Source organism: Barbus barbus (genome assembly GCF_936440315.1).
Source record: "Barbus barbus genome assembly, chromosome: 35".
In the NCBI taxonomy this organism is placed as follows: Eukaryota; Metazoa; Chordata; class Actinopteri; order Cypriniformes; family Cyprinidae; genus Barbus; species Barbus barbus.
Window position 1 is genome coordinate 22,663,337 of NC_136763.1, and position 26,244 is coordinate 22,689,580.

Below are 26,244 nucleotides of genomic sequence, written 5' to 3' on the forward strand. Positions count from 1 at the left end.
AAATGTTTTACTTTAAATGTTATGAATCTAAAATATGTATGAAAGTTATTTCAAAAAGTGAAAGTTACAACTTTTTTTTAGATGTAAAAGGCAATAAAATAATTAAAATGTAAACATGACTAAAACTAAATATAAATAATCAAACATCTAGTATACATGAAAATCATACATAAAATAATTTATAACTTGTAATAAAATATAATTATTTTGCTAAATAGTATAAATTAATAGTATACAAATAATAATATAAATAAAGTAGTAATTGGTTGCTATTGTGTAAAAAGCAGTAAATATAAAAAAAGTAAAATTTAATATATATATATATATATATATATATATATATATATATATATTTATTACATCTAATATAAAAAGACAATCATGCATGAAAATATTCTGTGTAACATGTATAAATAACATGTATAAATCGGTTAAGAAAAAAAACATATCAGAAATTTCTAATTTAGACTCCAAAAAAACCATGAGAAAAAATTGGCTTGGCCAAAAGATTGACCGAGCCCTGAGTGAAGTCTGAGTTGAATGGGTCGTTGGAGTGAGGTCTGTGTCTGTGCATGAGGACAGAATGATGTCACTCTCTGCTCTGACTCATAACTCCAGGATTAGGTGTTCTCCTCACCGCTGCGACTGTGAGGAGTCCTGCTAGAAACCTCTTCTAAATATTACATCATTTACTCTAAAGCTCTAGATTAGTGCTTTTCCTTCAAGACCCAGATTCCCTTCAAGACCGCAGGAGCAAACCTCTGCAGGAAGTTCATTGATTGAACTCATCGTATGTAACGATTGTAACGTATTAGCGTGTTTGGCTAATGCAAGATTCAATAAACACACACATGTTTGGCATGCGGCTTTGTGGGTTTCGGGAAGGAAAAGCCAGCATTTCTTTGTATGCGTCTTGACATCAAGGATGAGCCACGGGCCTCTATGTCTGGAGGAGTGTGTCTCTTTCGTTTTCCTGGACAGTCCCTAATAATGTGGACGGATCCTGTCGTAGTGGTGTCCTCTGTCAAGAGATATAAATAGAGCTCCATTGTGTATGTTCCCAAGACATTTGCAAGTCTGGTAGATCAAGCAGTTCAAGTGTGTTCACTGTCAGTCATGCCTGCTCCTGCATGAAGCTGCAACACTCCTGCCACGTGTTTCCTGGCATACAGGAAGCACTCATTCTATAAACTCGTTCGGTCTTTGCGGCAGTCGTGGCCTAATGGATGGAAAGTCGGACTTGTAACCTGAAGGTCATGGGTTCGAGTCTCAGGTCTGGCAGGAATTGTAGGTGGGGGGAGTGAATGTTAAGCACTGTATCCACCTTCAATACCACGACTGAGGTGAGAGCCTTGAGCAAGGCACCGAATCCCTTATATCACTTGTTTCTAACTGTCAACACAGAAAGCTGGACAATTCTGTCAATGGCAGGGAAAGAGTTAAAAATCCACATATAAATTAAATAAACTGTTCATTTTGATTTGAAGATGTTGATTAGAAATAACACTGTTGATTGCAAAATATTCATATATACAAATATTTAAGTAAGATGAGAGCGCGGGATCTCTGTGAGAGCTCTTGTGGGATGTTTCGATTCTCTGATTGGTGGAAATTTCTTTGCAGAATCATGGGTTTTTCACCTGGAATTCCATTTTTGAACTTGATTATTTCAAATAAGCTGAATAATGCAGGCTGATGTCTTCAACAGAAGAATATATCATAGGTGAACAACCTTGGCTTGTAGTTACTATTAAAGGTGCACTAAGCAAATTTTGCCAGATGATGTTGACAATTGAAAGCACCAAAACAAACACGCCCATACCACAACAAGACCTCGCCCCCATTTTGATATCTCCGCTCCACGCATACGTACACCACCTCGACAACGATAATGGTGGGATCTGCTATGCCTGCCAGCCAAGGGTATGAAGTTGTGTGAAACAAAGCAAAATCACCGTTACTCACCTATCAAGAAGAAACAAAACCGCCTCGGCGTCTGATTCCAGGCCTTCCCGCTCCTTGAGTTCTCTCCAGCACTGGAAAGCTGCTCCGATATTTACTCGGGTCCTTCCTACCTCTTGCCTGATCGTAACCCTTCTTTTTTAAAAATGTTTTGTTCCGTCGATATATTCCTCTATTTTTTTAATTTACCATCTCTCTCTATTTATAGTCGGTCTCTATCATTACTTGACACGCCCCCTTACTGCTGATTGGCTACAAGTGTATTTTGGGACTCAGTCCAACACTGCGGTCGAAAGCGTTTTTCAAATATTGCCTTTTAAAAATATGGGGGCGTATTACAGAAAGATGCTAACTTTAAATCCAATCTAACGGAAAAACCACTTAGAGTTGCGCTGTCCAACAATGGCATTACATTTATTAATAATTAATGAAGGACGGAGATGTTTAATGATAGAAAAACACATTTTCGCCCACTCTCTGTCTTTGTCTTCGTGAGTGAGCGAAGCTGAAAACTTACCAAATAGTATCGGCTTTGCTTTTTCTACCGATATTATCAAAGTTTCAATTTCCACGCCACTGAAATTAAAAGCGTTTTTATTCATTTTGTTTCCCTCATCAGCAGCTGGTGCAGTGTTGGTTGCTTGGTAACAGACCTGAGAGTGGATTATCTAACTTGATAATCCAATTTAAGATTTCCTATCTGAGACGAGATAGGATAAGAATCCCAAATCAAGTTAAGATTTGCTTTTGTAATCCGAATTTGCGAAAAATCCTAATTTAATGTATCTTAACTTAAGTTAGGATAAGAAACATTCTGTAATACGACCCCCGTTTCCTGTTGGAGCCGGTATTCTTGTGGGCAGCGCGCCAACATACAGTCCCGAGTTCGAATCCTGGCTCAAGGACCTTTCCCAATACCGCCCCCTTTTCTCTCTCCCGCTTTGCTTCCAGTCACCTCTAAGGCCCCGTCCACACAGATCCACACAGATTTTTTTATCGTATTGGCGTTTCATCCAGACGGATTGGGCGTTTTGCGTGTGTGAAACCGCTATTTTTGAAACCGGGTCCCAGAATGGATTAATCTGAAAACGACACCCCTGCATTTTCGTGTGTACAGCCAATCCGTATATTTTGTGAAACGATGATGTCATCACCCCACGTTTCACCCCTAGTCAGACAACGCTGCGTCACATACGTCTTTTTATTAACTAACATTAACGCAGATTAATAAATGTATTGTTCCATGTCTGTTTTCTTGTTGTTGAATTGAGTTTGTATACAGCACGCAAGGTTTATGCGGCATGCTCCAAGTCGTCTTCTCTGTTTTTAGTGCATCTCTGTGGCAGAATTACAACGCCACATACTGGTCTGGCATGCATACTACATAGTTTTGAGTCTGTTTCGTGTGTACACAGATATTTCTTGAGATGAGGGGGAAAAAAAGATCGGATAGGGAAAGCTCTGGCTTATCTGGCTTAAACTGTCCTATCACAATACACGCAAAAGCACAGCAAAAATAAATCTGAAAAAAAAGTGTTCCCTTATGGAGAAATTCAATGGGATTTTTACTTTTTACTGTTGCACTCTGTACTAAACCTCATGCCGCCTGGCCAATCAAATTTGAGGACCAGACATATATATATATATATATCACATTGTTCAGATCTAGTTGTTTGACAGAATAGAGGTGGAGGCTCTGGCTGCGGCGCTCTGGAAGTTTGTGCTTTTCTCTTGGGGTCTTTATTTGAATGAGAAACAGTGGTGTTTATCATCCGAGTGCATTTGTCAAGAACATGATGTATGATAACAGCAACGGGAAAGCATGTTGTCAGTTGTTGTTTTTTTCTTCACCCGTTTAATCTGAGCTATTTGTGATCTAGGGCAGGACAGAGGGAACACTGTGACCGACTGCTTCGTGGTGCTTTTCGCTGGAAACCCCTTTGGCCTACTTCAGGCCTGTTTTGCTGTTTGTCTCCCTTGCCATTGTGTTGAAGGCACATTCCACGTTCAGTACATAATATTAGTTTCCCTCAGTCAGTTCATGACAAAAGTAACAATGTTTACAGTAATGCAATTATTGCCATGTTTGTTGATTTTCCTGAGTAATATTTAAAGAATGTGTTGGCATTTGTAAAAATACAATGCCTTTTTCTTTTCTATTGTGACGTACATCATTCTAAGCGAAGCGGGTGCTTGAATGAGAGAAATGTATGTGAGACGTAGAGATCCGAGAGGAGACGTAGCGAGGGGGAGGGAAAATTGATTTGCAGATTATGAGGGAACTTGTTGCAAAAATATATTGACGTGAACACAAAGGATTAACAAACTGCAATATTCCATTAAAAAAAAAAGTTTTCAGTTTTGATTTTATGGTGACTTTAAATTTAGCATGTAAAAATTAAAACGCTACATTTCTGATGAGCTGTAAATGACCACAGGCTGTTCATAGTCGCTTTTGAGTTGAATTAATACAGAGGAAGAGCTTGAGGCTTCATCGTCACTAATCACAATGTCCATTATGGTCTGTATCAGCGTGTCCGGGTTTGTTAGAGAAATGGGACTTTTCCTGCGCACTGTGGTGGTTTGCCATGTTTCACAATCAGCACTGAGTCATTGGTTCGGCTCTCTATCTCTGCTAGATCTTTCTTTTGGATCAAACCCAGCATGCATGTGGAGCCCCAGTCCTGAACCTAGCGTGAAGCTGTTTTCGGTTTCAGCACAACAACCCAGCCGCTGTATATCTCTCTAACTGTTCCTAATGTTCAGCCTGTTCACAATGCTTGTCAGATATCTCCAATAAACACCACACCCTTTAGCGTCTGCAGTGGAGAGAGGGTTCAACTATACCTAGTGCCCCGTCAAGCTAGTTTAAGTCACGCACCGATTGTTATGTAAGAGAAGAGCAACATTTGTTGGAGACTCCACAGTAAATCTGTACAGATTTTGACCTCAATGTTGGCATGTCTGTCGAAACTGTTTGGCTGAACGTCTTATTTCTTTTGCATCATTTAAATTTGCATGTGTTCCTATGAGGCTGATTTTTTTTCCAAGGGTGTGAATATACAATCATTTCAGACATGTGACAGTAAAAAAAAAAAAAAATTATGTACAATATATTATAGAAAATAATTTATTAAATAAATTGCTATATAACGTATCCGTATCAATATTTTTTTATAAATATGTATTGTCTAGTATTACTTGTTTTAATCATATAACTGCAGCCTTGGTGAATAGACTGCTTTCAAAAACATTTACAAAATCTTACCAGCCCCATATGGATGCATGCATACAAGCTGAGCTGAAATCCTAGCTGATTAGTTTTAGAGTGCTTGTATGCTTTACTGTAACTTGATGCTCTTTCCATGATGGTTTCCTGTGGTTTGGTCTGATACTGTGTTATTATACTTACACTTCCTGAAAACCTCTCCTGACCACACCAGCCTGGGCTGTCCTGGTTACTGCGCCTCCATTGTTTCAAGGCTTGTTTGGAAAATGAAATTGGGGCTGGATGCCGTTCGGTAGGATGCTTTTTTTAACCATGGTTTTTATGAATCGAGCAGAACATTGTATTATGGGTGACTTTTTGTGGAAATTATAGTTATTAGTGGTTCTTGCTTAAGGCATGACATGTTCATGAATGTATTTGTTGTACAAGAATATTCCTATATTAATGAGAATATGGTCACTTTCTGAATAAATAAGCATGTACACCATAACCAGATTCAGACTAGGGCTGGGAGGTATATCGAGTTTGTACGATATATATATATATATATATATATATATATATATATATATATATATATATATATATATATATATATATATATATATATATATATATATATATATATATTTATATATTTATTGGCGATACGGTATGAAGCAATACCGTTAATATCTATATAGTCTACAGTTTAATACGAGCGCATCTGAAAAAAATATATGCATAATACAATTTGCTCTAAACGTGACATGCTTTTTTAGTATAATGGGGTAATCAAAATAGCCTTTTTACTCAATCTATGCTTTTTTATTGTTTTCATTTTTAGTTTAGTAATTTAACTTCTGCTTTAAAAGCATTGTTTTTGTTCTTAGATTGCAATGTTAGAATGTAATGTGATTTTAACCCTTTTTTGCACATAAGCCTACATGCTTGCGTTCACTTTATTGGTTTAATCCACATACAAAATACAGAGATATACCGCAAATCAGCCAAACAATGCATTTTTGCTCATATCGCCTGGCTCTAATTCAGACAATATTCTGGTTTGTAGAAGTAAGGCATATAGCATAGGTCTGTCTGAAGCGGTTAAAATCCATGAGCTCAACAAAAATAAAAAAAAGTTTAATTGTACAACGCCCAACCACTGTTGTCCCAGCCCCCTGAGCCGCCCCATATACATTCACAGCTAGAGAAACGTGTGCTGAAAAATACAGCATAAGATGGAAAAGCAAAAGGTAGTAATTATTATTTTTTGTTACGTGTAAAGCATGACTCTCTTCTACTCTCTTCTAAGCTGCCTCTCACCGAATTTGCACTTTTTTTACGTTAAGGTCTTTAAGTTAACATAAAGAGTTGAAAAAGAAAATTGTATAGTGTATCTGTGCCACTTTTAAAACATGCCACTTTTATTATGGTAATGGAGCATGCTTTTTAGACCGTTTATTCCATTTCAAATGATCTTACGATTTAAAACAAAGCCTTTTAGGAAAGTTCTTGTGTTTCTCTTAACAAAACTGTCCTACTGTCATTTTTCCTTGGAATGCTCTGAATCTTGGAGTAAACTCTCCGATAATCTTGCAGTCTGTAATGTTGATCAAATCCATGATGTGCTGTTGTTTTTTCCACAGCTCCGCGTTAGACACAAAGACAGGCCTGAGGGTCGCCGTCAAGAAGCTGTCCCGGCCGTTCCAGTCCATCATCCACGCCAAGCGCACATACAGAGAAATGCGGCTCCTCAAACACATGAAACACGAGAATGTAAGAGATGTTTTCAGTTCTTTTATTTCACCCACATGTGCAATGCGGTCCTCTTTTGACATGCTTGTACTGTATTTCTGAAGTTCTCACAGAACCTTAATGTGGCTCTTTTCTTTTCCACAAAGTCCTTGACTTCCCTCTTTCATGATTATTAGAGCATGTTCACATCCTCTGGCAGCACAGATCCCAGTGGGAGATTCATCTGTGTGTGTTATGCAACTCTATTGATCGTAGTCTGTGAGCTAATGAGGGAGAGATTATGCACTATTAATGTATAATGCACTGCACTGCAAATCAGAAATGCATAATGTACATGTTGTGCTCCACGTATTCTGTTTTATTTCATCATTTATTACTTCCTTTTTAAACAGCTTTGACAAATCTCTTTAATTCTTTGTTTCGAAATGCCCCGTATAGATACACTTGATTTGTAAAGTCAAAAGTGCGGTATTTATCCTCTACGGTAATATTATAATTGTTTTAACAATGTGTGAGCTGATATTAGAGTATGTCATTCAATTTGTAAAAAAAAAAAATATCTTGAGTCCAAAGCATTGACTGCATGATGAAGCCTATTAGGCCCATTCCCATTTCTGCCCCTTACCCCTACACTTTTAGGTGTAGGGGTAAGGGGAAGGGCCAGTTAGCCCTTCAAACGAAGATTTTTCGGGACCACATTTAAAAAAAACGAAGGGATATGAGAATTTTCTCAGCATAAACCGGCTACAGCGGCAACATGGCTGCCCGAGCGAACTAAAAGACCCATAAATGCAAGCATTATTGCCATTAATAAATATTTTAATGAAAAGTAATAATTTGTTGAGAGTATCATGCGTTGTTTACATGAAGCGGAAGCAAGCGCATGCGTGGTGATTAGGGTTGGGTATCGTTTGAATTTGATCAATTTTGATTCCAATTCTTTTCGATTCAGTTTCGATTCCAATGCGATTAATAAATTACATCAAACATATTTATTCTGTGTCTCATTATTGCAGAACATTCAGTTGCAGCTGAAGACCATAAACAAAAATCAGCAGGCCATATAAAAACTGGGCTCATTTAAGAGCTGCATGATTCTGGATAAACAGAGTTTGTTTGTTGTTTAATGGAGACTCTGGTTCTCTCAAGATTCTGAAGAAACTAAATTTGACAACTGAACAAAATCCCATGTAATTTATGAATGGCTGATTCATTGACTCACTTGCTAAAGGAAGGTCGATTTGTTGCTAAATGACATTGTGATGTCATTGCACGATGACGCCATTGCAAAAATGTCACTACATCAAATCTCAGCAAAAATTATATTTTATATCCATTTATTTAGATTTACTTGTAAAATAAATACATTATATAATAAAATGTAAATAACTATTTTTAAATACAACATTGAATTATCGAACACTTACAGTTTTGATTTATTTATTTATTAGCTAGTAAACTAGTAAAACTACACATTCTGAACATTTATAGTTTTAAGCAGTATATTAGTAATTAGTATGCTACACTCTAAGAAAAGTCTGTAAAAATAGGGCACGGTCTACTGTGTTAATATTAAGGAGTTTTCCGTATTGATTTTTCCCGTTTTTTTACCTACATTTTAAATTACGCATTGTATTTTGTGTTTTTGGGTTACAATGGATAACGGATAATGTCCTGAAAAATTACTAGCGTTTCCATTTTTCTAGATTTTTTTTTTTTGCGTACCAACAGATCAACAATCACAGGTACAGGCTAAGGTGTATCATAAATAAACAATTATTCAGTAGTTATTATTATAAAATTGAATAATTGCAAACTTGATTCACATGATGTGTGTACTGCTAGGCATCTTTGGTTTCCTCATTTTGTGTAATTTAGATGGAAATTGTGTGCCTTTTTATCGTTTGAGTCACTTATCAAAAGTTGTTAAAAAATTGCCAAATAAATTTAAAAAATCGCTAAAGTTGCTTGGGTAGTGTGAAAAGTTTCTAAATTTAGCAACAAAATTGCTAAGTTGGCAACAATGACTCAAGACATTTTAACGCCCCTTTTCGCCACCTACTGGCGTAACAACATAATCGATAAATCTTTATTTGAAGTGTCAAATTACTTTCAAAAGGTAATTTCGCTACTCTATTTAACGTACAAATCCGATTTTAAACTTTTATCCCAGGACTTCTGTGATGATTTGAATGTTTGTTACAGAAATAATGATACTGTGTTTGAAAAGACTTTGAAGCGGTTTCATTCGTATACATGACGGCTGCTCTCGTCAGGTCAGTGGCAGCGCGAACGCAGGTTTGAATGTTCAAATCGTACTGATGTGATCATTCGCTACACTGACGTGATTTGCATCAAAGGTTTATGAATGAAACCGATGAATCGTTGTAATTTAGGAATAGAATCATGTTGGTGTTTGAATAGTGTTCGCAATTTTAACAATCAGTTAAAATAAAGTGCTTTTATTTTAACATGTTTAGCTATCACAAATAATATACTTAGCTTTTTTTGGCATCTGATCGCAAGTGTAGCCAAACTTTGGAGCGCAAGATTAGCGAGCAGATGGCAGATCGCTAGGTCGGGTCCTCACAGATGAATCGATAGGCGGAATCCAAATTTTAATTTTACAACAAGTATCCGATTCTGGAATTGGAATCTATTTTTGATTCCCAACCCTAGTCGGGATACTCTCCACAATGGTGCCGCACCACTGCAGACGGGATGAGGAGAAGGATTGTTGAATAAAGCCGTCATTTTTTTGTTTTCTTTGCGTACTAATGGCTCGTTTCCATTGAGCGGTTCGGTACAGTACGGTACGCAATTATTTCAGTTTCCACTGTCAGAAGTTGTGAATGGTACCAAAATAGCGAATCGTACCATACCACTTTTTTGGTACCCTTCCGTTGGGGTACCTAGCACAGCGAAGAGTACCAAAAGGGTGGAGCTAAACTCACTGCAGAAATTGATTGGTTGACTAGAATCGTCTCTCTTGCGTGATACAAAGCTTCTCCTTCACTCGTTCCGCTCTGCTGTGTTCGGCTTACTACTTCAGAGTGCGCAAACAGAAAAATATAAGTGTATTTTATATTTTCACAGACAATAGCCATTTCTCAGTATGTGTTATTTTCTGCTCTTGTGAAACATCATTGCCCAAAAACCTGCTTAATTTTCAAAATATTGCTGTTATTGTGTCATGAAATGTAGTTTTTCAGGCGAGAATGTAGTTGTTTAAAACTCAAGTCTGTGGTTTATTTATAAAGTGCTTATTTATCCTCCTCGAGCAGCTTTACGCTCGGCTAGTCCTTCCGACATTTGCCGCTGGCTCTGATGTCTCTGTAGTGATTAAACATGAGATACATTTGTTTTGGGTGTATTTTACAGGCATCCGTGGTCTCACTAATCTATTATTTGTTCCTGGTCATATCGTTTTGGATGAGCACAAAGTTATGTTTAACTTTTTTATATATTTATTTTGAACTTTACCTTAGTAGGCTACAGCGCTGACTTTGTAGCATGACTGAATTGTTTGCTTTTGTCTTTATTTCCTCTTATACTTTGTACTTATACTTTTATAATGTTTACTATTGTTCATTAAAACTGGCATTTAACAAAGAGGCAGAGTTGTGCTTATTGCCGCACTTGTCGATCGCTACTTTCCGGCATACACCACGCTTATCAAGTAAGTGTACTTTGGCGGTGGAAACGCAAGCTGTATCAGGGTGTTCAGTCCCGTACCGTACCGTACTGACCCGTACCGCTCGGTGGAAACGAGCCATAAAGGTATTCTCGTAGCTTCGTAAAATTACGGTTGAACCCCTGATGTCACATGGACTGTTTTACCGATGTCCTTGCTACGTTTCTGGACCTGGGAACATTGCAGTTGTATTGCTGTCTACAGAGGGTCTGAGAGCGCTCAGATTTAATCAAAAATATCTTAATTTGTGTTCTGATGAAAAACGAAGGTCTTACCAGTGAGTAATTAATAACAGAATTAAAATTTTTGGGTGAACTAACCCTTTAAGACAGACTTGCTGCCACCTACTGGCAGTTTTAGCGTCAGGTCTAAAGCAGCCAAAGTACCAACACAAAAACACACTTTGTTTAATTATCGCTTTAGGAAAAATATTGCACACCCTTAGTCAAAAATGCATGGCTGTGTTTTCAGCAGGCATACGGCATGTATGAATGATCTTATTTGCCTGCTGTTGTCAAGACACTCGTGTTTTGCATAGGAAAAAAAAAAAACGCCTTTTTTGCCTTCTGGCCAGAGTCCAGGAATCTGTGCAGCCTCTGTTTGAGCGTGGGTGAAACTCTATGCTGGATCACAGCCACCTACTTGCTCTGTTTCTCTCTCCTTCCCTCCATCATCCTGAATGCAAGCACAGGCTTTACAGATGTTAATGTTTAATAACACTCAAATCCCTGAACAGATCGACTCTTCACCCGTTTTCATATTGCAAACATGCAGCATCAATCCAGAACTAGTAAACACTAGCCATACTCGTAGTGTAATATGAGCAAAATACAGCACTCTGGTGAAATGTTGCAGCAAAGGGACTTCATTGTGTGACTTTTGTGTGATGATGAATTTGTGACCACAGGTTTGATTCCTCTTTGGACCAGTTACGTGGTGTCCATCTAAGCTTCACAGTTCTGCATCGTTGAAGCGCAGCTGCTTGTAGAGTTTTGGGTCTTTGCTTATTTTTGCTGTGCACTGTGTGCTGAACACATTTAAAACATATATATTATACCTATATATCAGCACTGTCTTTTGCAATATATTCTTTAATGAACAGACATAAAATACTATATCTGCCCACTTATTTGACGACAGACTCCTCCACATGCAGTGACAGGCACACATTTTCTTAGTAAATCTGACTGAATCCTGATGATTTAAGTAATTCATTGACACTTTGTGGAGATTTGGGTTTATATTATATCACAATTTTTTTTTAAATAATATAATTAAATTTGTATTATATATGAGTGTATAAATAAATCTTATATTGTACATAATATTATAATGCATTTTTATTTATTATTTAAAATATTGTATTTAGATATACACTACCATAAAACGTTTATAAAACAGTACTGTCCAAAAATGTTAATAATGTTACAAAAGATTTTATTTCAAATAAATTCTGGTGTTTTGAACTTTCTATTCATCAAAGAATCTTATCAAGTTATGTTAACTGTTATCAACATTGATAATATCAACATTGATAATAATCGAAAATGATTTCTGAAGGATCATGTGACATCACAGGAATAAATTGCATTTCAAAAATGCATTCCAAAATGCAATATTGTAATTTTACAATGTGTCATTATGAGTTTTCAGATAAATGCAGCCTTGGAGAACATTTAGAGACGACAAAAAAAATTCTTACCCAAAACTTTTGAACGGAAGTGTAATTAATGCTTGCATTTTGCCCGAAATGCCGTTTGTCAGCAAGTTTAGCCAAAGTTTACGAATGGTACTGTGGGCAGAGGTACATCAGCAGTTTAGCTAGTATGAAATGCACCCACTCCTCCTCGTGCAGAGAGAGAGAGATAAAGGTGATGCCCACACAAAATCTAAACGAGAGTTTCACAGAGGATGTTCACAAGTGGAAGCAACACATCTCACTTTGTGCACTGTTTCCTCTGAGGGGAACCGCAGCGGGCCGCATGCTCACCAACAACAAGAAAACAACTGCAGTAATGACAGATGATAAAATAATGCTTGTTTTTCTGTCAAGTGTGGTTACAGTACACAGGGCCTGCAAAATTATTGTCCCTTCCAATTGGCTACCAAAATGCATCACTGCACAGGGTTGTATACATAGGATTGCCCGTCCGTCTTGCATTTAGGTTGTGTCAAATGTAATGCCATAAAAGTCTTAAATACCTTAAATGCTATAAGAAAAGTCTTAATTATAATTTCAAGACGTCTTAAATTTTGGGACGGAAAGAATCACTTTGTAGCTTAATGTGCTGATTATAAACTTCAAAAGGCTACGATTTCATTGAATAAATATGAGCGCTACGCGTTTCAAGTCAAAACACAGCGTAACTGCATGGGTAAGTTTAAATGCGTCTCTGAAGGGAACTGACTGCTTCAATGGCATGTTCATTTTATCTTGCCTGTAATGCTTGATAAAGCAGCGTTTATGAGCGCAGTGCTGCTTTGTGTACAGCCGTTTCCGTATTATTTCTGATGTTCCAAAAGCACCACCTATTGGCAGAGAATGAATTTGCATTTTCAATAAGCCCTCTGCTGTTTTTGTTCAGATCAATGCAAAAATCGACTCCTATTTTAATGCAGCAAACACACATTTGTAAATATGAACCGGTGGATTGATAAGAAGCTTAATATGCCTTCTAAACAATTAAGACAGTAAGATGTAAGATATACTGTATATAATTTAAATTAATATTATAATTTATTAATTTGACATCCCTTTTTCTTAAAAATGGTTTAAAGTCTGGAATGTGATGTTTATCAAGGCGTTTTAAGATGTTTATTCAATGCTACTTAAATTAATTTGGGGCTAGCAAAATCTGAACAGGGATTTTGAAATTATGCAAGCCCTGGTACAGCTTTATGCATGCTTTTTTTATACATACATTATTAATACATCAATCCAAACTAAAAAAAATATTAGAAATGGTTCCTAGAAACCACCGTTTCAATAGAAATTAGCAGACTGAAAATAATTATAATATAATAGTAAAATAACTCTGTTGTACACACATGGAATCGAGCAGAAGCAGTTTAGACTTTAAATGATATGACCTTAATCTTTTAATGTTGTCATGTTTCAGACTAATTTATGACTCTTGTCTGTATTGCAGGTAATTGGTCTACTAGATGTTTTCTCGCCCGCTACCTGTCTAGCAGGATTCAATGACGTGTGAGTATTTGTTTCATTTCTAGAAGACGGTCTGACTTAAGTTCTTCAAATTGTCAACTTATCCAATTTTATCCCTGCATCCAGAACCTTCTTCTAGGAAATGTTGTTGTAAAAGGTTGCTTGTTCTGTGTGGCGTTATGGCTTGCAGGTCTGTGGTTTCTGAGCCACAACAGCTGATATGTAGTGGCACACTGCAGTAATTACTCAGGCGTAGCTGGCACACCTCAGTAGCGTGCGGCTTCATCTAATTACTCAATGTGTAGGTGTCTCTGCTGCACAACCCTGCATTGCTCAATAAAATCTTAATTAGACGTAGCCCTGATGGTGCCGTGTGTGTGCTCACTGTATCTTGTAGAACCTGTTAAATCCGGTTACGTTCAAGTGCCTTGCCTTGCATTCAGTTGTCAAAGCGATAATCGAAAAGCAGCAGCGGTTTCTTCCTGTGGAGTTCTGCTCCGGGAGGGGCAACGGAAATCATGGCTGTGCACGTGTTGGGAATATCCGTAGTTACCATGGCAACACGGATTCATCCGCTCAGCATAATTTCCTCATAGGCACATAAGCAATAACCTGCAATATGTTATTGCCTCATAATATAACAGCCTCTTAAAACAATCAACACATACAAAAGAGAATAAGAGCACCTTCAGGGAATTATAGATAAAAATAGCCTTGGTAAGAGTTCAAAATGTTGTTCTTTTGTTTTTTTCTTCAATTCACTTTTCATTCATGCTGGTATTTTTGAAATATTACATGGAAAAAATACATGATAATTTAGTGTAATTGTAATATGTCATTCGCACATCATTTTTGGTTTGACCAAAACATTCACTACATAACTCGCTATTGCATTTCTGTACTGCATATTCTATGCTAAATTCCCTTATTTGGATTAAATATGTGACTTTAAAGCTCAAAACAGCAATTAGATTGAATAATTGCAATCAGGCAGTTATTCACATTTTTATCAAAGTTACGCACATTTACTGTTTTTGCACAATCAATATTATAAACCAAATATATAAGAGGTTATAAATTACAAATAAGAGCATTAATCAAAGAACCATCTTTACAGAGCTGAGTAAAGATAAAGTAAAGTTGTAACGCAGCATAAATCCAGAATAAATTATGCCACTTGTAATTATTGTGTAAATGCATTTTTACCCCCACTGGGCATCATTAAACCGTCTGTGTAAAGACACCTAAATGCCACTTCATAAGCATTTCTGTGCCACCTTTGTAAATTACATTTGTCAGTGGTTTACAAATGCATAGTAAAAGTTTGAAACCTGATTACCCTTGATTACTAACCACACAGTCAGGTATGAAACATTGTGAAACACGGATCCTGGGTGTGACACCCATTTTTTGTGTTGACCCTTTGTTTGTCCAATGTAAAATCTGGGTCATTGACGCAAAAGTGCTATCATATAGGTCCATCATCCCATTTTAATTTCAAGGGGCTCTTTAAAGACTGCTCTCATGTGCTGTCCAAATGTTGAGCCCAGTCTCAGTATAGTTTAAGTCGGGTGAGAGCCACTTGAGGTCACGACTGCTGGGAGTTGCAGAGGAAGAACGAGCTCCAGTGTGAGTTGTGTTTGGCTGCAGAGAGATTGGAAACAGGAGCTGGGACTTCTACACACTTACACTGGAGGAAGGGCCTTACTGTGCTTTATATATGCATTGCACAAGCACTGCAAGATGCATGGAAACAAGAGCTAAGAATACTATAATACTCTATAAATGCCCTGGCCCCAAAATCTCATGGAGAATGAGAGGCAAAAGAGGGAGGAGCACGTTTGGCAAGAGATATTTCTGAACTGCATGTATCCATATACTTGAGTATCTGCTATGCAAACCTCTCTGATGAAGAGCTCGCATTTAAAGGAAGGCATTTCAAGTTATTTCATCTGGCATGTTTGCCTCGAGCATTTGGAAGAGTGCAGAGCAGCAAATCGCTTGTGATTGTTGAGGTTAATGATAGCGCTCATGGCCGGGTCAAACGAGTGCCGCTTGGACTCCTTTCACCGCTCAGCAGAGCTTCCAGCAGGCCGCCTGTGCCCAGCTGGCTCCGCACCAGACGCATTCCACTCTTCCTATCTGTGCACGGACAAGCTAATTGGTTGTGCTGGATGTCAGTCTAGACTTGTGATCCACTGATTTTTTTATTATTTTTAACCAAAAAGCAAGATCAAAATTAAAGCTCTTCTTATTTAGCCCAAATGTAACCAAAAAATAAGGTTAATTATCAACACTTAAATAAACGTTTCGATTATTTGGATGTTTTGCTGAACATAGTAGTCGGCGGAGCTGCAGCGCTGCTTAGACGCTTCAGGACGCACAGATGGGGAAGCGAGCCGCACTCGTGAAGCTCAGACAGCGCAGATTTCGATTACCGTTGCCTAGCATCCATCTGGCGAATCTCCGCTCTCTACCCAACAAAACGAACAAACTCCTTCTGCTCTCCAGGATAAACAAGGACTTTTCAAACTCTGCTGCTCTGTGTTTCACGGAAACCTGGCTGAACGGCGCCATTCCAGACAGCACGTAACATCTGCCTAATTTCCAGCTGATCAGAGCAGATCGCGATGCGGAATCAACGGGAAAATCGCGCGGCGGCGGGACATGCTTCTACATCAATGAAAGGTGGTGTACAGATGTAACATTGTTAAAGAAAATGTGCTGTTCAGATCTAGAAACGCTTTTCATCAACTGTAAACCTTTCTACTCACCGCGGGAGTTCATTCTCGTTCATTCTTGTGAGTGTCTACATTCCACCCCAAGCTCATGTGAGCTCAGCTTTACGGAAACTTGCTGATCAGATCACAGACACAGAACAACAACACCTGGACTCTGTTTTAATCATTCTATGGGACTTTAATAAAGCAAATCTCTCCCGTGAACTGCCAAAATACAGACAGCACATCACATGTCCCACCAGAGACAGTAATATACTGGATCACTGTTAAGTCAAGTCAATATTATTTGTATAGCGCTTTTAACAATGCAAATTGTGTCAAAGCATCTTTACATCGGCTTGATATAAAGCTGGGTGGCTTTATATCAGCTTTACAGTATTTAGATGGAGAAATAGTTTGTCGAAATAGTGTCATTCTCCTCTGGCCAGACAAAATCAGCAGTTTAAATCTAGGCTAAAGCAGAATCAGATTGAAAGAAACAGACTAATATTAGCGTAGATGCCATTCTTCTAACAATGTAACAAGTACATCAGGTGTTTTGGGAAGTGTTCCTGGTTCCGGTTGACCTAATTAATGCAGCCTAACAATCCTTTAACGGATTTGAATTATAGAAATGTGATATTGTATTATTTGTAAGCCAGGTTAAAGAGAAGGGTCTTTAATCTAGATTTAAACTGACAGAGTGTGTCTGCTTCCCAAACAGTGTTAGGTAGATTGTTCCAGAGTTTTGGCGCTAAATAGGAAAACAGTCTCCCGCCCGCAGTTGATTTTGATATTCTGATATTTTTATATATTACACAACAATAAAGGATTCATATCACTCTGTCCCACGGGCAGCTTTAGGACTCTTTGATCGCTGTTTGGTTCATCTTATTCCGACCAACAGGCAGAAACTTAAATCTGTTAAACCTGTATTAAGGACTGTAAAGAGATGGACTAATGAGACCGAGCGGGTTTTACAAGCCCGTCTCGACCTGACTGATTGGAGTGTTTTTGAAGCTGCTGCAAACGATCTGGACGAGCTCACAGAGACTGTAACATCATATATCAGTTTCTGTGAGGATATGTGCATTCCTACCAGGACTCATCTAACCTACAACAATGACAAACCATGGTTCACTGCAAAACTCAGACCGCTCCGTCAGGCCAAAGAAGATGCTTACAGGAATGGGGACAGATTCTTGTATAAACAGGCCAAATACACACTGGAAAAGGAGATCAGAGTGGCAAAGAGGAATTATTCCTCTAAGGATCCAATTATTCAGCTAAGGATCCAATTCTCTTCCAGTGACACGGCTTCAGTGTGGAAAGGTATGAAAGACATCACCAGTTACAAGACACCATCCCCCAGCACTGTGGAGAATCAACACCTGGCAGATGATCTGAATGAGTTTTACTGCAGGTTTGAAAAAACACCATTCACACCTCCTGCAACCCCCCTCTCCCCCACACCTGCACTGCAGATAAGAGAAGATGATGTGCGCCAGGTCTTCAAAAAGAACAAGAGAAGGAAGGCACCAGGCCCAGACAGTGTGACACCAGCCTGTCTGAGATCCTGTACTGACCAGCTGGCCCCCATCTTCAAACAGATCTTCAACAGATCACTGGAGCTGTGTGAAGTCCCCTCATGCTTCAAACGCTCCACCATCATCCTTGTCCCAAGGAAACCCAAGATTACAGGACTTAACGACTACAGACCTGTGGCTCTAACATCTGTGGTCATGATGTCATTTGAAAAACTGGTTTTGGCTTATCTGAAGGACATCACTGGACCCTTATTGGAGCCGCTGCTGTTTGCCTACAGAGCAAACAGGTCTGTGGATGATGCAGTCAACATTACATACTGCAACACTTGGACAGACCAGGGACTTATGTGAGGATCTGGTTTGTGGACTTCAGCTCGGCCTTTAACACTATCATTCCAAACCTCCTCCTGCCCAAACTAACTCAGCTCGCTGTCGCCACCTCTGTTTGTCAGTGGATCAACAGCTTCCTGACAGACAGGCAGCAGCTAGTGAGGCTGGGAAAATACACATCCAGTACCCGTACGATCAACACTGGAGCTCCTCAGGGCTGTGTTCTCTCCCCACTGCTCTTCTCGCTCTACACCAACGACTGCACATCTAAAGACCCCTCTGTCAAGCTCCTGAAGTTTGCAGATGACACCACAGTCATCGGCCTCATTCAGGACGGTGACGAGTCTGCTTACAGACAGGAGGTTAAGGAGCTGGCTGTATGGTGCAGTCTTAACAACCTGGAGCTCAACACGCTCAAAACTGTGGAGATGATCGTGGACTTCGGGAGAAAGCCCCCTGCTCTCCCCCCACTCACCATCATGAACAGCACTGTGACTGCAGTGGAGTCATTCAGATTCCTGGGCACCACCATCTCTCAGGACCTGAAGTGGGACATTCACATTGACTCTATTGTTAAAAAGGCCCAGCAGAGGTTGTACTTCCTTCGCCAACTGAGGAAGTTCAACCTGCCACAGGAGCTGCTGAAACAGTTCTACTCTGCCATCACTAAATCCGTCCTCTGCACTTCAATAACTGTCTGGTTCAGCTCAGCTACCAAATCTGACCTCAGAAGACTACAGAAGGTAGTCCGGACTGGTGAGCGAATCATTGGTACAACCCTCCCCACTCTCCAAGAACTGTACTTATCCAGAGTGACTTATCTGGACCCCTCACATCCAGCACACTCCCTCTTTGAACTGTTACCGTCTGGTCGACGCTACAGAGCTCTGAGCACCAGAACGACCAGACACAGGAACAGTTTCTTCCCTCAGGCAATCCATCTCATGAACATTTGAACTCTTAACAATAAGCATGAAACACACAACACTATCATACTTTTTATTTTTTATTTAACACACATACTTATTACATTTAAAATTTGCACCTAACATACCTGTACATACTGAATTGTCTATTTTGTATATTGTGTTTGTGCTATTTTGCATGTTGTCCATTTTGTATATTTGTACATTATTTTTTTTATTATGTGTCCTGTCACTGTCATTCTGTCGCACTGTGGAGCTACTGTCACTAAAACATTTCCTGAGGCAAATAAGACATTGTGACATTGTTTGCAAGCTGCTTTATCAAAGCCACATTTATTGTTTGAATTTCTTTATAAAATTGACTGAATCTGAAAGCTCAGACTTTGTTTCATATCAAAAGTAACAAATCACAAAGCTTTATTCCAATTACTGGATGGATTGAACAGCATAGACTAAACAAATCTTGGTTCCTCAAAATGAATATCAATTGAAATTGAGAAATCAATATTGTCAACCTAATCTTAGCATTTACACCGCCTGAAATTTATCCACATTGTGTATATGAAATAGAAACTTGAAATGCCACCGCCAGAGAAGCTCTAATTACACATCAGCCTTTGGGTCAGGGATTTTCAGTGGTTCTTTTTTGGCTGAGTATTCTTGGTTACCAGAACTAAACAGGACTATTGGGTTAATGCTGTACTGTTTAACAGGTATCTGGTGACCCACCTCATGGGAGCAGACCTCAACAATATCGTCAAGTGCCAAAAGCTGACAGATGATCACGTCCAGTTCCTCATTTATCAGATCCTGCGAGGATTGAAGGTTAGGCCCAACCCACTGTTTTCACTTTTATTTGGTTGTAATTGCTCAATGTAATTGGAGCTTAAAGGAATATTTATACATGTATATATTGAAAGCTCTGCCTCCAGAAAAAAGTATAATAACAATAAGGTCTGCCACTATCCAATCAACAACCGATGGACAGAAGTTACCGCCCTACTTTTTTATCTTTCTCAATAACCTTTTTACTCAGATGTACGTCACAACACAGAAGAAAAGTTATGTCGCTACTTATGTTGCTTTGTTACCTTAAGTTAACCTTTTTTTTCCTTTTAATGCTACTCTTCATCATTCACTGCACAATTGCTATAGTTCACTCTCTGTGATGTTAATTTAAAAGATAAGTATGTAGCACTTATTTAGTGTTCTATTTATGTAGAATACTATGGTTGTAGTGCATGAGCTCGAGCATGAAGGACTGTTGATTTAAAGTGTGCTCCACTTAGACGTCTGGTCTGCAAGTAACTGGTTCTCATTGATCTCTGTATTTGACTGAAGTGAGTTCATCTGTCTTTCGCTCCACAGTATATTCACTCAGCGGACATCATCCACAGAGTGAGTAGACCACACTTTCTGTTCATTACATCATTTATTTATGAGCAGTGTGGGGTTATTACTTTTTAATTAGTCTCTGGTGTTGTTTCAGTGTCATATTTTGGAAGCGGAAAAAATTGTATATTCCAGATATATTATCAAATATTAAAGTTTTTTTTTTTACATTATGCCAATATTTTATTACATATTTCATAATCAAATATATAGTCCTTATGAAATTCACTTCAGAGATTTTTATAATTTTTTTTTTTTTTTTTGCTGAATCACTGAATTATTAAAATAATGCTTCACTCAAAAATGAAACTTGCTGAAAATTACTCCACCTCAGGCCATCCAAGATGTAGATGAGTTGTTTCTTCATCAGAACATGTTTGGAGAAATGTAGCAGGACATCACTTGCTCACCAATGGATGCTCTGCAGTGAATGGGTGCCGTCAGAGTCCAAACGTATTGATCACAGTAATCCACACCACTCCAGTCAATCAATTAACACCTTGTGAAGTGAAAAGCTGTGTGTTTGTAAGAAACAAATCCATCATTAGACGTTTTAACTTCAAACCGTCTGGTCAACATGTGAGTCCATAATAACTCTCCCTCCAATTAAAAATCCATCCCCTGTTGTCCCTCTCATCATAATCCATAGACATATTTGTTTAGAGCTGGTTTTGCTTGTAAACAGTGCTTGATCTGTGCATATTCACACTCCTGATTCAGACGAGATGACTATTCATGGAAGCAACGCTTCTTGCAAACATCTTTTCACTTCACAAGATGTTAATTGATGGATTGAAGTCATGCTGGCCTCTCATTCTGACGGCACCCATTCGCTGCAGAGGATTCATTAGTGAGCAAGTGATGTTATGCTACATTTCTTCAAATCTGTTCTGATGAAGAAACAAACTCCTCTATATCTTGGATGGCCTGAGGGTGAGCAATTTTTCAGCTAATTTTAATTTTTGCTGAACTGTTCCTTTTAAGATGTTTAGGGATGGAAAGGCATTAAGAATTTTAGACCGATCTGACTGAAACGTACAGTTGTCAGTCCGAAAATGTTTTTTCTCATTAGTATGGAATGTGGGTTTTATTGCAGGTTTTGCGCAGATCTGGTTTTACGGTCTCATCTGCACCACTGCTTGTGTAAACACCTTTATAGTTTATAATTAAGGTTATTTCTGCCGTGACATGATTTTAGCTCCACAGGATGACTTTTGTTAGTGCATGAAAAACCATTTGTATTAAAAAATGATGCAAATTCTAAGTAATTCTCACTTATACTATCTATCTGTTCATCTTTTCCCATAATACAGGATCTTAAACCCAGTAACTTGGCTGTAAATGAAGACTGTGAACTTAAGGTGAGAGCATGTTTATCTAAGCTTGCACTGATAGATCTCTGCTATCATCATCTGATGCCTTTTCCACTGTCACATCTGTTATTATTATCTTCTGTTGACCAACAGTTGGTTTATAGTCGGGCAAACACTGAGTGTAGTTTAGTGTAGTTTATGGCTTATGCTTACTCTGATATCTGTGCTCAGATTCTGGACTTTGGGCTGGCCCGGCTGACTGATGACGAAATGACGGGATACGTTGCCACCCGATGGTACCGTGCCCCAGAGATCATGCTCAACTGGATGCACTACAACATGACAGGTCAGGATTACCCACAATCCTCGCTTGGGAGTTAATGAGTAAAATAGCTTTTGTTTTGCATTCAATTTTTACATTTTGTATTTGAAGACAACATGAAACAGCATTCACATCTCACTTAACTGGCTAAAAAAGAATAATCAGCTGGAAATAATGCAGGATGGGATTTAATATTATTCACGAGGATATGATTGGATGTTTAAAAATGGGCAGTGTTATTGGTTAATATTATTTTTTCCCACTCATGCAGTTTTAGACACATTAGCAAAAATGCTTATTTTATACCACAATATTGTATAATTTGTTTGTTTTTTGGTTTTAATTTCTATTTATTGGATAAATTTGTATGTTAAATTTCTTGATTCTGATTGGTTGATACACATACATTTTCTGCACAGCTGTGATTTATTTTTATTTTTTTTCTGTTTGTAGATCATATTACAGATGCATATCGCCTTCTTTTTGACTAGTTAATAGTTTAATTTTGGGCTAATGGGTTCTGTTTGGGAATGAAAGCTTGAAATAGTTTTTAAAATTGGTGTGGTATTAAAAATGATTTTAGGTGATTTGAAATAAATAAATAAATATTAGATATGCAACTTTGTAAGAACTTTGTGAAGCTTATGGAAATAAGAAATGTTGCCTTGGAAGTTCTAATATTACTTAAACTAAAACCAAAATAAATGAATAAACCGAAATAAATTAAATTAAAGCTATAATATGGAAATGAAATGAAAAATGAATAAGAACAACAAAATATTAAAATAAACTAAAATTAAAATTAAAACTGAAAATACAAAAATAAAAGCGGATAAATATTATAGTGCCATATGAATAATAGTTGAACATGAATGCACATTGCAGCAGATTCACCTTAAATTTGCATATTTTAAATAATATTTAATTTGTTTTCATTAAAATAACGTGCACTGAAAAAATAAGATACTCACTTCGAGGGTCTTTCCATAAATTCTATGCAATCTGGCAACATTTCTTGTCATTTGTTGAAAAATACAAGTAGGGAATACAATCCCAAAATATGTATAATTGTATATTTTTTTTTCTCTCTCTCTCGGTTTTCTTTGTACAATATAATTGCTACTTTGTCTGATGGGTAAAGGATTGGGTTAGGGTATGTTGGTGTAATTTTGTTATTTCTTGCATATTATAAAATCTTAAATAAACAGACAGTTTTTAAACAGTTTTTTTTTTTTTAAAACATGCACTGATGAAGTTAGATGATAAATACGACCTCATGTTGTCAATTACGTTTACACACTACCTCCAAAACTTTTGTCCGTCAAAAAAAAATTAGGATCAGGTTCGATTTTCTGCGTTTTCGCATCCTTGGCATGCATTTTGATAGGAAAGGATGAGGAATACGAAAAAACAGAAAAGCGCATGTGTGCAATGACCTTAAGACTAGGGGCATTTAAAGGAATAGTTCACTCAAAATGAATCGTTCCAAACCTGTATGAAAAGTTGAACACAAAAGAAGATATTTTGGAGAACCAAACAGTTGTTGGCCCCCATTTACTTCCATAGTACGGAAAATAAATACTTTCAACGTCAACTGTTTGATTACCTTGATTCTTCAAAATATCTACTTTTGTGTTCAACATAAGAAAGAAACTCACACAGGGTCAGAACAACATGAGGATGAGTAAATTATAACAATTTTAATTTTGGGGTGAACTATCCCTTTAAGAAATGTAATATAATTTAGTTTTTTGCAGAATATGTTTTGTTTCAGCGAATGAAAAGAGGGTTTTTGTTTTGTGTTGTAGTGGACATCTGGTCGGTGGGCTGCATAATGGCTGAGCTCCTCACAGGACGGACCCTGTTTCCTGGCACTGATCGTATCCTTTCCCCTTCATTCAACCCCTGCCCCACATCTCTCTTTCTGGAAATACCCTTTAGTTGTGTGACATTTTTTGGCATGCATTGCCCGATCCCTCCCTCCCTCTCTGCAAGTGTGTGAAAGACACCTACGCGTGTCCGCCGGAGCTAATTCATAGAGAGGCAGCGATCCAGAGAGGAATGAGTCAGCTAGAGTCGTTCCCGCTGCTTCCCAGTGAGTCACACTGCCTGATGGTCCTGTTGACAAAAAACATGAACTTTGCTCAATCTTAAAGGACAAAGCGCAGCATGCGCCGCTCTTGGAATCTTAATGATTTGCTGCTTCTGTTCTAGTGAGCGAGGTCGTCGAATCAAACCCCCTGTGAAAAATACAGCATGCTCATACATTCAGAACACATTAAACCGGGTCCTGGCCTTTCGAGAGAGGAAGTGTGATCTGCATTTCAAGGAAGCCTGTGAAAAATTAGATTAGGATAAAGTAGTTGTTTGATTGCCAAGACATGCAGATTATCTGCTTTCTGTGTGTATTTGTCTTTTTATGTGCGTTTGTCTCCAACTTTGGTTTAGATGTGTAAAATTGCAAGAGTGAATATAACTTTTGAAAACCATTGATCTATATAATGACTGGATGGTTACACTTTATTTTAAGGTGTTCTTGTTACTGAGTAATATTAATGAACTACATGTATTTACTATATGATTAGTGTTAGGATGAGGTTTAGGGTTACTTGCATGTAATTATGCATAATTTATTATTATAATAGTAAGTACACGTAACGTGTAACAAGGACACCTTAAAATAAAGTGTTGCCGACTCTAAACTGCCTGCAGGCAGTGGAAGTGTTCAAATGGCCATATTACTATTCCCTAACAGCAGAGGGTATCATTGACTGACAGGGATATAATCTTGACCTTAAAGGTATAGTTCACCCAAAAATGAACATTCTGTCATTAATTACTCACCAGGTTCCAAATCTGCAAGACTTTCGTTCATCTTCAAAAGACAAATTAAGATATTTTTGATGAAATTTACACGATCAAGGCTCAGAAACGTTAAAATAGTCCATGTGACATCAGTGGTTCAACCGTAATTTTACGAAGCTACGAGAATACTTTTTGTTTGCAAAGAAAACAAAAATAACGACTTTATTCAATTTGTCTCCTCCGCATCCGTACACAGATACGCTGTTTAACGTACGGTGCTGCTGACACAGAACAGTATACTTTGTTTACGTATGTGATACTATAGGGTGACGCAGAGGAGACGAATTGTTGACGAGTCGTTATTTTTGTTTTCTTTGCAAACAAAAAGTATTCTCGTAGCTTCGTAAAATTACGGTTGAACCACAGAAAACGCAGACGGAAGCACGGAATCCAGACATAAAAAAATTTAATTTACTGTATAACTTGGAATTTCACAAAATCCGTCATATTTGTAATGAATAAATAAAAACAGGTCGGTACACTTAAATCAAATCGCAATAGGCCTATAGTGTCTGTGAATGTTAAACTGCAAAAATACTATTTAAATACAAATACTCGTGTTCTGCGTGTTCATTTTTGATTTGAAATTGTGAAAAAAATATTATTCATTATTATTATTATTTATTAATTTTAGATGTTTACATTTGGAAAAGCTGTGCTTCCTGCATAAACCCGCCCAAAAACCCAAATTTTTGACTGGTACTGTACTGTAATATACGCATAAAGAATATCGGCCGATTTTTTTTTTACTCCCTAATATCGGCATCGGCCCCAAAAAACCGATATCGCGCTAATAAAAACGCTGACTCTTTAGGTGGTTTTCTCATTAAAAATATACAATTTCCCGTTAACTCAATAGAATGTTTGGAAATACTAGGAAATTCCAATATGGCGGCGCAGTGGCTACACTTTTTACGATGTCTTGAGCAATCCAGCTATAGATCAGAGGTTAAAACCTGATTTGAGTTTGAGTTATTGGTGGCACATTCACAAATGCACAGTGCGTTTCCACAATAGAATTAGTACAACTGAGGGTAAGCT

General features: G+C 37.8%; 1 protein-coding gene across 2 annotated transcripts in view; it reads left to right on the plus strand.

Moving 5' to 3' along the window:
• LOC306854866 (mitogen-activated protein kinase 14B) overlaps positions 1–26,244 on the plus strand; it is a 36,177-nt gene that overhangs the window by 2,476 nt on the left and 7,457 nt on the right. For both annotated transcript variants that reach the window (XM_079393145.1, XM_079393146.1), the window contains exons 2-8: positions 6,820–6,949; positions 13,772–13,830; positions 20,025–20,136; positions 20,680–20,709; positions 22,017–22,064; positions 22,248–22,362; positions 24,147–24,218. In XM_079393145.1, the coding sequence (XP_079249271.1) occupies positions 6,820–6,949; positions 13,772–13,830; positions 20,025–20,136; positions 20,680–20,709; positions 22,017–22,064; positions 22,248–22,362; positions 24,147–24,218 (566 nt within the window). The remainder of the gene's footprint in view (positions 1–6,819; positions 6,950–13,771; positions 13,831–20,024; positions 20,137–20,679; positions 20,710–22,016; positions 22,065–22,247; positions 22,363–24,146; positions 24,219–26,244) is intronic.